At 48.3% G+C, this 15,875-nt stretch overlaps 1 protein-coding gene across 2 annotated transcripts in view; it reads right to left on the bottom strand.

Moving 5' to 3' along the window:
- Positions 1–15,875, bottom strand: part of LOC142568058 (SH3KBP1-binding protein 1-like) — a 177,421-nt gene that overhangs the window by 128,120 nt on the left and 33,426 nt on the right. For both annotated transcript variants that reach the window (XM_075678142.1, XM_075678143.1), the window contains exons 8-9: positions 15,449–15,757; positions 6,738–6,834 (exon numbers count right to left, since the gene is read on the bottom strand). In XM_075678142.1, coding sequence (XP_075534257.1) covers positions 6,738–6,834; positions 15,449–15,757 — 406 coding nt within the window. The remainder of the gene's footprint in view (positions 1–6,737; positions 6,835–15,448; positions 15,758–15,875) is intronic.

Raw genomic sequence — 15,875 nt, 5'->3', positions numbered from 1 at the left:
TTGTCTCGTGGGGCCTAACCATGATGTTGAGCAGCATGGTGTGCAGAATTTGAGCTATGTCAGCCGCGAGTCTCTCCCTTTCCATTGTGGTCCCGGAGGTCGAAGCCAACAGTCCTTGGATGATTGAAGAAGGCAGGAGAGGCTGCACAACTGGCTGGGTGGCACTAGACATTCTTGGTCCTCCATGTTAGGTATGGTCGGACAAGCCCCCACTTGTCAAGTACGTTCTTTATTTCGGGAAATCCTTGGTGCACGCACATACACGCAGTCTGCGTTAGCATATGATCTCCTGAGCCAGCATATGATCTCCTTAGCCCAGTATATATACCGTATTTACTTCCATAGTGATCGCACTTGCGTAATGATTGCATCCCTGAATTTTGTTGTCAAAATTCGATATTTTTTTCTTTCCCATGTAGTGATCGCACCCAAACTTGCCGCAGCGATATGTCGTGTGCCAAATCTAGCTAATGATGATCGCGCCTACCCCCTGTCGAATGCTGTCAAATGCTACGCGAACAACGCTTCAAGACACACCAAGTGGTCTGCACGCACCAAACATTCTTAAGCAGATGCCCCATTTTATTCCTTTTATCACTTTCCACACTTCTATGAAAAAAAAAAAAAATGTTACAACCAAAATTGCCTTGGCTTTATTATTTGTAGGCTTCATAGTGCTTGCGATCAAAAACAACAAAAAAGGCGCCTTTTGATTCTTCTCGTCTGTACTCGTGGGAACGCAACAAATCGCGAGCGGAAGCGATAGTAGCCACGTTTACACTGCTACATTCGAAGTGTACCCTATTCACACACCAACACTTGTAACACAGCTAAGATATTCGCCTACCCTTAGCGGAAACGTGCTGTATTAGTATAGTAGTGAAGACAAATGCCGCAGTTTTCGCAGCATGCCCGCCATGTGTTTCTATGTCACTGGCAGCTAAGTGCGCCCATCTCTGTTTCTGTGCCATCAAAGTGGACATGGCTAGGTTATTGCCACGGAGTTGCCGATATTAACGATATTATTCATTACTGATACGGAAGAAAACTGTTTCAACGCGCGTAATGTACTCACGAAAAGAAAAAAGAATGTCGTTCGGTGCATTCGGCTTGCTCCGCTGGCTGCCATTTTTGTTTTGGTGTCCCGCATTGTTACAGCGGCAGCCGCCTGTTTGTTGACCTATTGTCATCCCGCAGCAAATGCGGGATCAAAAAAATATTTCTTTCTCGTGGGAAATTTACCCCGCGTAATGATCGCAGCCCTGAATTTGCAGCAATCTTTTTGCCCAAAAAAGTGTGATCATTATGCGAGTAGATATGGTAGGTATGGTTCTTCTATAGGGAGGAGAGGGTAAGGCGGGTGGGTGAAGCAAGAAACGAAGGTGTGTTAGCGGTGAGGGTGTAGAATTGAAAAGAACGATGTGCTACCGAATGTTGGTGGAGGAAAGTGAGGTAGCGCCGTGTGTCAGCCGGTTGACGTGTCACTGTAACTGGCTGGCACACGGTGCTACTTCGCATTTCTTCACCGACATTCAGTAGCACACCTGTTTTTGAATTCTACACCCTCGCTGCTAACACACCCTTGTTCCTTGCCTCACCCACCCGCTTTACCCTCTCCCCCTTTAGAAGAACAGTGCCTATATATATTAGGCCGAGGAGAGCATATGTCACCCTGAGAAAGACAAGTCCACTCGTCGAAATGTTGGCTCCTGCTTTAACCTTATTCTCGTCTTGCTCATCGTCTTGCATTTCCATATCCCACCTTCCCCACGTTTCCAAAGGTAAGTAAAGTTTGAAAGTAGTATGTAGTTTCAGTGGCTAGCATGAGAACCCCGACTTACACACTTCATTTTTCATGTTTCTATTTAGCACCTAGACTGTTTTCTCAGAAGCACTTTCCTCCCAATTTTGCATCAATATTTAATGAAATAAAGGTTAGAGCATTATGCTAGTAAATGTTGTACAACCGTTCGGTCACTAATCCATACTGCACTCCTTGTTTCTCAAGCTTACACCTACCTTTTTTTAGTTCAATCCCTCAAATGCGCAGTCCTTATCAATAACTCCAATTTCTTTTGTTATCTTTCATGCTTCAGCCTTATGGGTTAGTACAACTAAAGTGCACCAGCTGTGTACTTTTGTTTTGAAGTACAATAGCGTCTCGGTGATATGATAACGAATGATTTGAATTTCGGGATTATACAAAATTTTCAAAGGTTGCTGCCCATGTCTAGCTTACAAAGTACTAAATTTCCAATGTTGTAAATTGCGTACTGTGGCGTGGCAGATGATACGAGTGATTGAGCCGCCATGCTCTGATGCCCAGGTCCCATTGCTGTTGCAAGGAGACCTACGCCACCCACCCTTGTGCGTCCCCCACACACACACACAAAAAAAAAAAAAAAAAAAGAAAAGAAAAGCTTTTGGCTTGTGCAGTATCATGCAACTTGTCAGCCGTTTTTGAACACCTTGCAATGTTATCAGAAGCTGGCACGACAATCACATGTGACTCAGTGTTGCCTAGTGAGCTTGATCGGCGGCATCTGCTATCACAGGCAGAATTATCTCTACATTTCATGCCTTCGGTCGTCTTCAGCACCGGATGACAATTTGAAACCTTTGCAGTCATCAGTAGCTTCGCCGCGGCAAAGATAAGTAATCAGGTTCCCTTATCTTCTGCAAATCACGTCCTTATCCCCGTCAGGCGCAGCAAAGAAGACACAGCAAAGAAAGAAACTCGAAATGACCAGGCAGATCTTAAAATGTTGGCCTCGGAACACGTGCAGCTCACTACTGCCAAAATGTGCATGAAAGAAGCGCACCACTGGGCCTTTTCAATTGTCCGTCCCCAACAGATCATCGAAGAGGCCCAGTGATTCAATTTCACGCCAGCCAATAGGAGCGCTCCCTGCGTGTAACGTGACTGCAGTAAAGAATTCTGATGCTAGTTCTCCCTTTTTACACTGCCTTTTGTTGCTTTTATTTCTGCACGGAGAAATAAATACAGTGCTGCAGCTATCTGAATCTCCGATTTCTGGTGATTATGGGGATAACAAGATGGCAGCGACACATCAACAGAAAGCCACACCTGAGTCATCAGCAGTGCCAAAGCACCTCCCGAAGCCCAATTTCGAAAACAACACACACAAGAAATAGAATTGTCTCAAACTGTGCTGCGAATTTCTTCCAAATATTTCGCAATGAGATAAAGAAAGGTCTTAAGTTTGTGGAAGAAGAAAGATATCTGAAATTTTGAGGAAGTCGGCTGTGTTTTATTGCCACATACACCCTTAATTTCTCCATTTTTAGTATATTTTTAGGTGATACAAATTTTGAGTGCTACAAATATTTGCTCCACCTCAAGAGATTCACATCATCGAGATTCTACCATATACTGGTCAGCTGCCATTGATGCCCTGAGAGTGCCAACTAATTTTTACTTCGTCATCGAAGTTATCTCAGTCCCCACAACTGCTTGGCCTAAATGAATTGGTGCACTTTGTCATCATCCGTGCGGTCTATAGCACATCTGACATTCCATGTGTATGAAACGACTCCGCAGCATTTACAAATGGGATAATGGCCATGCCTAGGTTAACCACTCTGCTAGTTCATCCTGCAATACTCACAATTCTTGAGAACGCCTAAAACTCGTGACAAATTTTTGTTGCTGCTACCTTGGCATGCAAAATAACTTTGAACTATCTTTTGTAACCTAAGACTGAAAGCGGTGCATCATCGTCAGCTTTCTGTGCAAGGACTTGTTCTCTTGCCGTCTTGCGATGATGTTGGCTTGTACGGCAGGGTGCATCGAATGTGGTTTCATATCCTTGGAAAAAATGTACAATTTAAAAATGGGTAAATACAGGTAATCATCCCTTGTGAGCTGCCATTAACACTTTAATATCTTCTTGAGTAGACACATAACAGGCATTTTCGGAAATAGGTAACCATTTTTCGACACATTCCTTGCCCCACTGCACTGGGAAGACATATGTGGCATCTATTGTGATCACCAATAGGGTCACCCTTTGTGTCGGCTGCATTAGAGCTGACTGGTCAAGTTTGAACTATCTAGTGAGGGTCAATTTAGAGATAGAAATTATCAAAATTGTGGCCGACAGAAATTCAAGGGTGGAGGCTGGAACCTTCAGTCGGGATAAAATTTACCGAAAAATCAAACAGGCTGGAGTCAAATTACCGAAAGTCTACTGTTGATTCCATTGTTATAACAGATAAATGTTATAACCGAGTTATAAGCCCGGTTATAATCTCGGTTATAAATGTTATAAGCGAAATTATTTCCCTGCGTTCTCCCATGCCGGAGCTCGAGGATCGCGTGATGCACACGTGATGGGCCCCACCTTCATTTTTATTTTTGCTTCTCGCCTTTTTCTGGCGCGACGCACTTCCGCTGACAGCTTCACACGTGAGATGTTGATTGTTTGGTTCCACGCAGCGCACAATTTTGCGCACTTTGCATGAGGACACCTGAATAGTGGTATAAGTCAAATACTGAGGAAGACACAAGCTCATCACAGAGCATGGTCATGCGCTGGGACACGGCAGAAAGTGAGATAGCTTCGGTGCCTGCGCGTGTGAGTGCTCGACGTGAGAACGAGCAGATGAAATGGAAGTACATCTCTCTTGCTGCGGTGCAAAGTAAAACAAAAACATGCAGCCATTCGGTTTGTGTCTTTTATTATTTCTGTAAGCTTTAATTCATCTATTCTAGCAACATATTACACAAATCACAGATGTTGCCTTGAATAATTCTCGAAGTCACGTGTCACCACGAGCGACGCCACAGCACAAACACGTGTACGTAGGCACACTAGCCATGTCTTTCTCTATACACTCGCACGTGTAGGTCTCCCTCCGGATTGGAGCATGGCAGCCGGAAGGAGAAGCTGAAACAGCGTTCGGTTTGAAATTTCAGATCTTTTCGCAGCAAGTGGCGGTGTAATACTTTGCAGACGCGATCGTTATCGCGCATTGTATGCTCTGCGCTTGTCAGCTCGAAGTGGCCAGACCTGATAACGTGCCCTTTAAAGAATGGCACTGCTATAACAACTGCTAAGAGGGGTCATAGGCGGCAAGCGATATACGAGCTCCACCGAGGCATCACCTCGGTGGCCCCAAAGGGGTCTTTTGTATCCAGGTGCTCTACGTAGTGGAGTGGAAGGTTCCTCGCGAGAATGAAGCCCTGGAGGGACTGAGTCACCTGCTGGGCCTCCTGTGAGGACAATGTTGAGGCAAACGTGCCTTACCAAGTCATCGCTGCCACCTTCGCCGTCGCTATCTGATGCAAGCAAGTTCGCGACGACAGCCTCATCCGTTAGAACTCAGTTTCCAAATCTGCAGCTGTGCGCCTTCTTTTCACTGGCAATGTCGTGCATTGCTGATTATCAGCGGGCGGATAAGCCATTTTCCGTTTCGGTGGAGAGTCAAAAGAGGCTGAGAAACCAAGTGGCCAGGAACGATTTCGATGCAATCAACAAAGGCGAACACGAGTGGTCAAGCTGTTTGCAGAACTGCGTTTAATGCGGAGCCAGTGAGCAACATGCAAGCAGTGCAGTTTGCGCGGTCCATACGTGTTTCGGAGGGTGGCGAGGTGTAGAGCTATGGGCGCAGCCCATTTGTATTCGGATGGGAGGAAGGGCAACGGGAGAGAGGTGCCTGGAGAAGACTCAAAAATGAGCGCACGGCGGCTGTTGGAGCAGTGGGCCATCATGCAGCGGCTCAAATTTATTGTTTTCTTTTTTTTTCTTTTCGAGGATTTTGCGTTTGACTACCTTCTGGCTCAGACACCCAGCAGCCAGACTTCATCGTTATAACCGATAATGTGCTACCAGGGTATTGTAGTAAGCGGGCTATTTCACCGTGGAAAACAGAAAAGTTGACAGTGCAGCAGCTTCTCATTGTTATAACCAATCTATTGTTAAAACTGGTAGCGTTATAAGTGGGTTCGACTGGACAATCACACTGAGAGGGTAAATGAGAACACTCGGACAAACGAAAGCAATGGCACTGTGTCTTTGTTGCAGTCTTTTTGAGCTCCCATCATGATTGCACTAACAAAGTGGTGACCCTTTTGATATTTGTTCTATCCAAACACAGAAACCACTGACCACGGGAAAACTAATGCAGTGACATCCTCTTTGTTCGTTATATAGGGACATTTGTTACAAGCAAGCTTGGCTTTAGACTCAAAATGCTAACAAGATATAGAATAATGTACCTATTTGAACAGAAGGCAAGGTTTTCTTTCCCCAATATGCTTAGCCTCGAAATGAGCCCCCCCCCCCCCCCCCGCCTTATATGTGAATTTTCCCGTTAGGTGTGGCTTCACAGCAACTCAAATTTCGCCTTATAGTATAGCTTTAGGGCAGTGCAAAGTCGCAATGTCGTGAAGATGCACTACGAGGTGGAATTCAATATGCCGTGAAGCCACACCTAAAGAAAAAATGTGCATACAGCCTGCACTCTGTGCATTGAAGCTCTCTTCCACCCATTTCTTGGTCGTCATATTGCGTTTTGGTTGTGTTAGCCATTTAGTATTTTGGACAATCCCCGTCGATTCTGAATAATCCGTCAGCTACGCTTTATTGCCTTATATAACGTGGCATACTGAAGCTTTTTTTCTTGGTTGCCCCAACTGCACCCTTGCCTTATAGTGGAATAATTATGGCAGTCTGCCCCAATGGCCCCTTGAAGACGCTTGAGCTAGGTCCCACCTGTAGCAGCTGACGAAGTGAGCATAGGCTACGGCGATCCAGTTCTGGTGGCCCTTGACCATGCAGACCCGGAGATTGTCCGGCCATGCTGACACACCTGCCAAACAGGAGAGCATCCAGTCAGTGGGAGGGCTGGGTGCAGTTCCACAACTCAATGCGGACGACTCTAAACTCTGAAGTACAGCAGCAGCAAATATGCAATAGAGTTCCTCAAAACATGATAGCATTATTTAGTTTGTTGGCTGTTACTGTAAACCACTCCAGAACAGCTTCAGACAGGAAGGTCATGGGGTCATGGAAAAGTATTCTAGTGTCAAACCGTTTGTCACGTCACAATGTTTAAGTGTCACACGTTTAATCAATCCTCATCAACCATTGTCATTAATGATGGAAATGAATTAGTGTAATTTAATTGTTAACAAATGCAGCCTCTCAATGTTTAGACAGTTAATTACATACCCTAACATGTGTCTGCTCTAGTGATTATTTTGTTATGTCATTAGCGGCAACCCAATGCACACAATATGCTTAAGATATATGTCATACATGCACGATGCCTTGAGGCAAGTCTTTGAATATATTGTTACGTGTAGCTGGAGCCCAATACTATATACAATTTATTTACAGGGAAGCTAACGGAAGGCCAAAATGGCGACGCTATATCAAGTAGGCCCACGTCGTCTTCTTCCTCCTCAGTGCAGCCTCACTGTGGTGGCTGTTCTGTAGCATCACCCCCGGCAGTAGAAGCACCGTCCTGGTGCTTAATCTACACATCCGTGGTGAAAGGTGTCTGGTATGGCTTTAGTCTCGCCACGTGAACGATGTCACTTGCAGCCGACAATGACGCTGACAGGTCGGCGGGGATGACTTCATACGTGACATCAGCCACTTGTCACACCACACGGTATGGGCTAGTGTAGTGCGACAGCAGCTTTTCGGAAAGGCCCACATGTCGAATGGGTGACCAGAGAAGCACCAGAGAACCCGCAGTAAAGTGCACATCGCGATGGTGGCAATCATAGAGGCGTCTCTGATGCTCCTGTGAGGCCTCGAGACGGGTGCGGGCGAGCTAGCGCGCATGGTCGGCGTGTGCGATTGCGTCGCGGGCGTATTCAGTGGTTGAATGTGTGGCCGAGGGCAACAAAGTGTCCAAGGGCAACGCGGGTTCTTGGCCATATAGGAGATAGAATGGTGACTAGCCGGTGGTGTCGTGACGCGATGAATTATACGCGAACGTCACATATGGTAAGTGAAGATCCCAGTCGTGGTGGTCGGTCGCAACGTACTTTGAAAGCATGTCGGTGATGATCCGGTTGAGGCGCTCCGTGAGGCTGTTGGTCTGTGGGTGGTAGGATGTGCTGAACTTGTGCTTTGTCGAGCAGGAGAGGAGGATGTCCTCAATGACTGCCGACAGAAAGCTGCAGCCATGGTCAGTGAGTAATTGGCACGAAGCACCGTGCACTAAAATGATGTCATAGAGCAGAAAGTCAGCAACGTCAGTAGCACAACTTGTTGAAAGGGCTCTGGTGATTGCGTACCGCGTAGCATAATCAGTAGCGACGGCGACTCATTTATTTCCGGAGCCCGAGAGAGGAAATGGTCCAAGAAGGTCAAGACTAACACGGAAAAAGGGTTCCGGTGGGATGTCGACTGGCTGGAGACATCCAGCTGTAGGTGGGGAGGGCTTCTTCCGGCGCTGACAGAGCTCGCAAGCGGCAACGTAGCGCCGCACGGAACGGGCAAGACCCGGCCAAAAGAGTCGATGGCGTACACGGTTGTATGTGCGCGAGACGCCCAAGTGTCCAGACAAGGGAGCGTCGTGAAGTTGTTGGAGGACAGTCAAACACAGGAGTGATGGAATTACGAGCAGAAGGTCAAGGCCGTGTGGATCGAGATTGCGGCGGTATAATGTCCCCTCCTTAAGGAGAAACATCCGGAGAGAAGCGTCGCCAGGCGTTGACTCCAGATAGTAGATGAGGGCTCGTAATGAAGGATCGCGGCGTTGCTTGTTGCCGATTTCAAGCAACTGGGACACAGAGAAAACGCCAGCGATGGCGTCCGCATCAGCCGGTTCGTCGATGGGGTAGCGGGACAAACAATCGGCATCCTGGTGCAAGCGTCCCGTCTTATATACCACGGAGAAGGTATATTCTTGCAGGCGTAACGCCCAGCGAGCGAGTCGTCCCGTGGGGTCCTTGAGTGAAGATAGCCAGCAGAGCGCGTGGTGATCAGTGATGACACAGAAGGGGCGTCCGTACAAGTATGGACAAAACTTCGCAACAGCCCACACAAGAGCGAGGCACTCGCGCTCTGTGATTGAATAATTGCGCTCAGCGGGTAATAGAAGTCGGCTGGCATAGGCTAAAACGTGATCAAGTCCACGCTAGCGTTGTGCTAACACTGCTCCTATGCCGTGACCACTGGCATCAGCTCAAACTTCCATTGAGGCAGACGGGTCAAAGTTGGCCAGAATTTGAGGCGTGGTAAGGAGAGTAGTGAGCTGCGAAAAAGATGCCGCATGGTCAGGTCCCCAAGAAAATGGGGCGTCTTTCTTCAAGAGGTCGGTAAGAGGACGTGCGATGGTCGCAAAATCCTTCACAAAGCGTCTGAAATAAGAGCACAGCCCTACGAAACTACGAACGTCCTTGGTAGACTTCAGAACAGGAAAGTTCGTAATGGCGCGAATTTTGTCCGGATCAGGTCACACGCCTCTGGTGTCCACGAGGTGTCCAAGGACGGTGATTTGGCGGCGAGCGAAGTGACATTTTGACGAATTCAACCGGAGACCGGCACGGCGGAACATGTCAAGAATCGCTGAAAAACGGTCTAAATGCGTGTCAAATGTGGGCGAATAAATGATGACGTCGTCCAGATAGCACAAACAGGTGGACCGCTTGAACCCCTGAAGCAAAGAGGCCATCATTCATTCGAAGGTGGCAAGCATGTTACAGAGACCGAAAGGCATCACTTTGAACTGATAAAGGCCGTCAGGGGTAATAAATGCAGTCTTCTCTCAGTCCATGTCGTCGACGGATATCTGCCAGTAGCCGGACCGCAAGTTGATAGAAGAAAAATAGGTGGCACCGTATAAGCAGTCTAGAGCGTCATCAATACGTGGCAAAGTGTAGACGTCCTTTTTTGTGATTTTGTTCCGGTGGCGATAATCTACACAAAAACGCCACGTTCCATCCTTCTTTTTGACAAGTACAATGGGAGAAGCCCAGGGACTACAAGAAGGCTCGATAATGTCCTTTGCAAGCATCTTTTTGACTTCCTGTTGGATAACAGCAAGTTCGGACGCAGAAACACGATATGGACGTCGGTAAATAGGGTTTGCATTGCCAGTGTTTATGCGATGGGTCACGACGGACGTTTGACCTAAGGGTCGATTTTCAAAGTCAAAAATGTCGCGATAGCCGTCAAGAACGCGGCAAAGGGCTTCAGCTTGAACAGGTGTAAGGTCAGAGGAAACCATCTTCTCAATGTCGACGTCAGTACTGTGCGATGACGTCACAGTATGGGCTGAGCTGTGACAATCTTCCACTGTGAATGGCTCGATCTCATCATCCTGCAAACCGCTAATTATAGCCACTGAAATCCCCTGAGGCAGAACTTGCGCGGTTAGCGTGAAATTGACAAGGGGAAGGCAGGTGCGGTTGCCAGTAATTGTCAGCACAGTGTGCGGCATGGTAACACCTTGTGTAAGTATAACTGCCGGAATAGGTGCGACCACGTAATTACCGTCAAGTATAGCTGGTGAGGACAACAAGTCAACGTGTGTCACAGATTGAGACGGTAGGCGAATAAAATCCATGCAGCTCAAACGGCTTGGAGGCGGGTCTACAGGGTCGGCAAGAAGAGGCCAGTCAAGGCGAAGTGAGCCGGCCGAACAGTCAATGAGGGCAGAATGATTGGCCAGGAAATCCAGACCGAGAATGAGTTCGTGAGGGCAATGCTCGATGACGGTGAAGAGAACGACGGTGTGTCTCTCAGCAATCGTGAGTCGCGCAGAGCACATGCCAACAATGGCGACACTCCCTCCGTCGGCGACTTGTACAAATCGGTTCGGGGCAGGTGTCAGAACTTTCTTGAGCCGACGGCGAAGAGCAGCACTCATAATAGACACATGCGCCCCGGTGTCAATCAACGCGCACACAGGAACATTATCGACGAGAACGTCCAAAAGATTCTTGTTGTGGGTAAGGTGAAGCGAGGATTTTGAGCCAATGTCGTCTTTGCAGCTTCACCTCCAGAAGCTGCACTGTCTAGTTTTCCGGTCGGGGGTGCGGCGAGTAGGTCGGAGAAGGAGCATGGCGTGACGGGGGCGAACAAGACTGACGACGGGAGGGAGGAGGCGAGCGGGAGTAGGGGGATCGTGTCAAAGGTGTCGCAAGGTCAGATGATGGAGCAGGCATAGAAGGGGCGAAGGAAAAGGACGCGCTAGAGGGGCGAGAGGGGGTAATCAGGAGAATAGCGTATCGGAGAAGTCCAGCGGCTGCGGCAGTGGCGAGCAACATGTCTAATGCGTCGGCAGTTATAACAGATCGGCTTGTCATCCACAGTTCGCCATTCGGAGGGGTTGTGCTGTCCGTAAGAGAAGTAAGAAGGACGCGGTGGGGACGTGCGTGGAGAAAGAGGTTCCGAGCGTATGGAACTAAATGGATTGCAGGCCAATGTTGGACAACTCTTGACGGACGATGGCCTGGATCAAGGAGATTGTCACCGGAGAATGATCAGGTGACGTGAATGAAGGGGCCGCCGGTTGTACCGCTTCGACCTTACGACGAATGATGCGGGTCAAGTTGTCACATCCTGACGGCTGGTGGAAGAGGTCGTCACAGGATGACGTAGCAGCTGTGTTGGGAAGTCGCGTGATGTGCTGGGATACTGAGCGGCTTTTAGCATGCTCGAGACGGTGGCACTCCTTGAGGATCGCATCGATGCTGGTGACGTTCGTAAACACCAGTAAATTGAAGGCGTCGTCAGCAATGCCTTTGAGGACATGATTAACCTTATCGTCCTCAGACATGGTCGGGTCAGCCTTGGCACAAAGGGCCAAGACGTCGAGAATGTACGACACGTAGGACTCGGTCGACGTTTGTACACGTGTGGCAAGGGCTTTCTTGGCATTGACTTGGCGACCGAACAGATTGCCAAAGAGGTTGCGGAGATTCTCTTTGAAGAGATCCCAGCTCGAGATCTCCTCTTCGTGAGTCTGGAACCATGCAAGTGGAGCTCCGTCGAGGTAGAAAAGAACGTTCGCAAGCATAATGGTCGGATCCCACCTGTGACTGGTGCTGACACGTTCGTATAAGCGGAGCCAGTCGTCAACATCAGGACTGCCGACTTCGTTGAAAACACCAGGATCACGAGGGGGGGAGACGGCGACATAGGTCGGGGCTGCAGGCGGAGATGGTTGCGTAGACGAAGTGCCGCCGGCCGGAGTCGAAGCTGCACTGTTGCCGTTGCGACAGCTGCGAAGCTCCATGACAGGTACGAGGAACGTCCACCTCCACCAAATTAATGGTACGTGTAGCTGGAGCCCAATACTATACACAATTTATTTACAGGGAAGCTAAAGGAAGGCCTAAATGGCGACGCTATATCAAGTGGGCCCCCGTCGTCTTCTTCCTCCTCAGTGCAGCCGCACCGTGGCGGCTGTTCCGTAGCAATATATACAGATGCACCGGTTCAAACAAACTCGATAGTTTTGCAAAAAGTGGCCGTCATATCAGAAGTTAAATATATATTGACTTGCTCTTTAGGGAACACTGAGAAATTAACTGCACTGAAGCTGCGTTTTGCCAGCACTTTGGTGGAAACCAGACTTTCAGCGTCTTTTTTGTTTCAGTGTGTCTCCGCACCTAGCTGCAAACTTTAGTTAGAAACGTCCATGTTAAGAACTAGATGCGGCATCGTATTGCCATGACAAAATGGCAGCCGGTTCCCGATCACCCGTCATTTTAAAACTGCAAGTGCAGCCACCAATTTTTATTCGAGAACTCGTGATATATTCTACTACCAGCTGGACATGACTAATTTACACAACAAAGCGAAGCATTCCAGTTGGCCGGAAGCATAAACAGTGGAAACTACTGCGACATGCTGCCACTGTGAAGGTTTTTCGGCCTAATTACTACACATTAACTACACAAGAACGGTAAAATTACGTTACCTATGTCGATTTGGGTGAAACAAGTGTATGTTTGAAAGACAGAACATCACCCTGAACCGTTATCAGCAAAAAATCTTAGCCACATGTGCATTTACGCTATTGTACGAAGAAGGCGATGGGAGTGACAGACTAGGCAGACAATGTGAACACATAAGCAGACATTACACGTGAACATGAAATACGAAGTCACCGACAGCGTCCCAGTGGGCAATGGCAGGGACAATAATGAGCCCACTCGTGCACCCACTTCAGTGACGGTTACTGAGCCCCTGAATGTCGTCCACAGCTTTGTCAAGTGTAGTCGTGGTGACTATGGGACACTGTGCGTGATTAGTGGGCTAGAGATCATGGGCCATGAAAAAAAGAAAGCTATAACCAAAGTTGCCTTGGCTTTATTATTTATAGGCTTGATAATGGTTGTGGTCAACAACAACTACAAAGTGTATCCTATTCACACGCCGACGCTTGTGCCACAGCTAAGATGGTTGCCCACCCTTAGCGGAAACATGCCGTATTAGCATAGTAGTGAAGACAAATGCCGCAGTTTTCGCAGCATGCCCACCATGTGTTTCTATGTCACTGGCAGCTAAGCATGTCCATCTCTGTTTCTGTCCTACCAGAGTGGACATGGCTATGTTATTGCTGTAAACTTGCCGATATTAACAATATAATTCATTACTCATACGGAAGAAACTGTTTCAGTGCGCGTAATGTATTCACAAAAAGAAAAAAAATCGCGTTCGGCACATTCGGCTTACTCCGCCGGCCGCCACTTTTGTTTTTGTATCCCGCAGTGTCACAGCGTCAGTCGCCTGTTTGTTGACCTGCTGTCATCCCGCATTTGCTGCGGGATGAAAAATTTTTTTTTTCTTTTCGTGTAAAATTTAACCCGCACAATGATTGCACCCTTGAATTTGCAGCAATTCTCTTTCATAAAAAAGTGCGATCATTATGCGAGTAAATACAGTATTTCATTTCTATCTCTTACTCTGAACAATACAAGGTATGTTGGTGGCAAAACCCCCTGGGGGTTTCGCCTGTCGCTTGTTGGTGTGGTGTCCCAAGTAGGCCGAGTAATTTTGACCAACAACGTAGTGCCAGCGAGCACACCTCTGTTCTGCCTAATAAAACTATAAATCACGACGTGAAGACCTGTGCGGATAATGCCAGCTCATAGGTTACTTCTAAAGCACACAGAAGAGTTATTGGAATAGCACATGTTATTCAATAACTTTGCTTTTATTAAATTGGGGCTACCAATTCGCTCTTTCCATCACAGCCTTGGATAGCCAGTGATACCCGATTGACCATGCCAGCCAGATAGCAGCAGTGAATGGGGCCCTGGGTTGAAGGCTCCACCATCTGGGACTTCATTACAAAACAAGTAAAGTTTTCTACTGCTACTACTAGTACAATTCTTGGATTATTAGGTGTGTGCCCATTCTTGGCCAATCCTCCAGAATGACTATGTGCCACTGTGATGAGTGAAAGAAAACGACGCCGACGATAACGCGTCTCCTGGGTTGGCTGTTCAGCGGAGCACCGTTTGTGGCCTGGCTAATGCCTGCATATGCACCGAGCACTGCGGCTCGCGCACAAGTCGTCCGCAGGACAGGCTGACCATACCTGCAACGTGCCCTGTGGCTCGGATGCAGGCTGACTGCCGAGCGGTTGTCCCTGGTTTGTGGCGAGCCATCTTCTTCCTGTCCAACATCGAGGCGTCTTCTACGTCATCACGCTGCCGCCCCTCATTACGGCACCGTCACTCCGGCACCTCTCGTTTCCTGTCTACTGTACCGTGAGCTCTTTTTAAATGTTTTGTTTCTCAGACACACGGCAGCCTTAGGACTTTTAGCCTAGTCATGTCGTGTCGTGTGCCTTAACGTCCTTTGTGATTGTAGTTTGGCAACTGTGGGTTTCATAAATGTAGTTTTTTTTTTTTTTAGTTTTCACAAATGTAGGTTGTTTCCATTATGTGTTCGACTAATTTTCTTGCGTCCTTTCCTCATCACGCGGCACAACAACCAAGTGTGATGAAGGTCCCATAACTTCTTTACAGCCACTATGGCACAAGGGGTATAGAATACTTCAATGCAGCTAGATATGCATTGTACTTCTCAGTGCACACACACACCTACCATCGCCATTCTTCCCTCGGCAAGCATCATGCACTGCTTTTGCTCTCATGACATCACTGTGTGGATGTCCCAAACTGCACGTCAACCCGATTTGGTGCTTGCCACCTCGGCATCGCTTGTTAACAGTTTCATGCAAAAAAAGCATTGCACGAGATTAAATGTGGTGTAGCAAGAAAATGAACAAAACTGTAGGCATTCCATTTATTTCCATAGAACTTAATTTTCAGCATCACAAAAGCGCTGCTCTACATACAAGATTCCAACATATGTGCTCAACCTGCACAACTTCTTACCCATTCTCTTCCCTAGGTTGTCGTTATGATACCACCCTTTCCACTAATGCCACTCATGTTCTAGTAACCAAACAAGTGGCCAGTGCAGACCTGTGACTCACTCACCCTGGGGCAGTGCAACACTGGCCCAGCCGCTGTCGTCGCGGATGCGGCGGCTGAAGTCGGCCGAAGAGTTGCGCGAGTGCCGCAGGTCGAGGGAAGATGCACGCGAGTGGCCCCGGACGCCGCCTGGCCGCAGGTCGGACGAGCTGCGTGACAGTTGCGGCGGTGGTGGTGGAGGCGCCATGGATGCCGACGGTCCGGCCTGCCGGGCGTCCAACGACGGGTTGCGGGAGTGGCCGCATGACGAGGTTGGAGGAGGTCGGGAGCCGCCCGCCTCAGGCATCACGCGGAACACCGAGCCTGGCCGCGCATCTGAAGGCGGAACACGTCTGTCATGCCGTGTTGTGATATTGCACGAGTGAGAAGTGAGGGCGCCAAGGAAGGCACACAAACTGTGGTATGCTGAAAGTTTGATGAGTTGGCATTGGTT

This window comes from Dermacentor variabilis, unplaced genomic scaffold, assembly GCF_050947875.1.
Source record: "Dermacentor variabilis isolate Ectoservices unplaced genomic scaffold, ASM5094787v1 scaffold_16, whole genome shotgun sequence".
Lineage (NCBI taxonomy): Eukaryota > Metazoa > Arthropoda > Arachnida > Ixodida > Ixodidae > Dermacentor > Dermacentor variabilis.
This window is presented reverse-complemented; position numbering and strand designations above follow the sequence as displayed.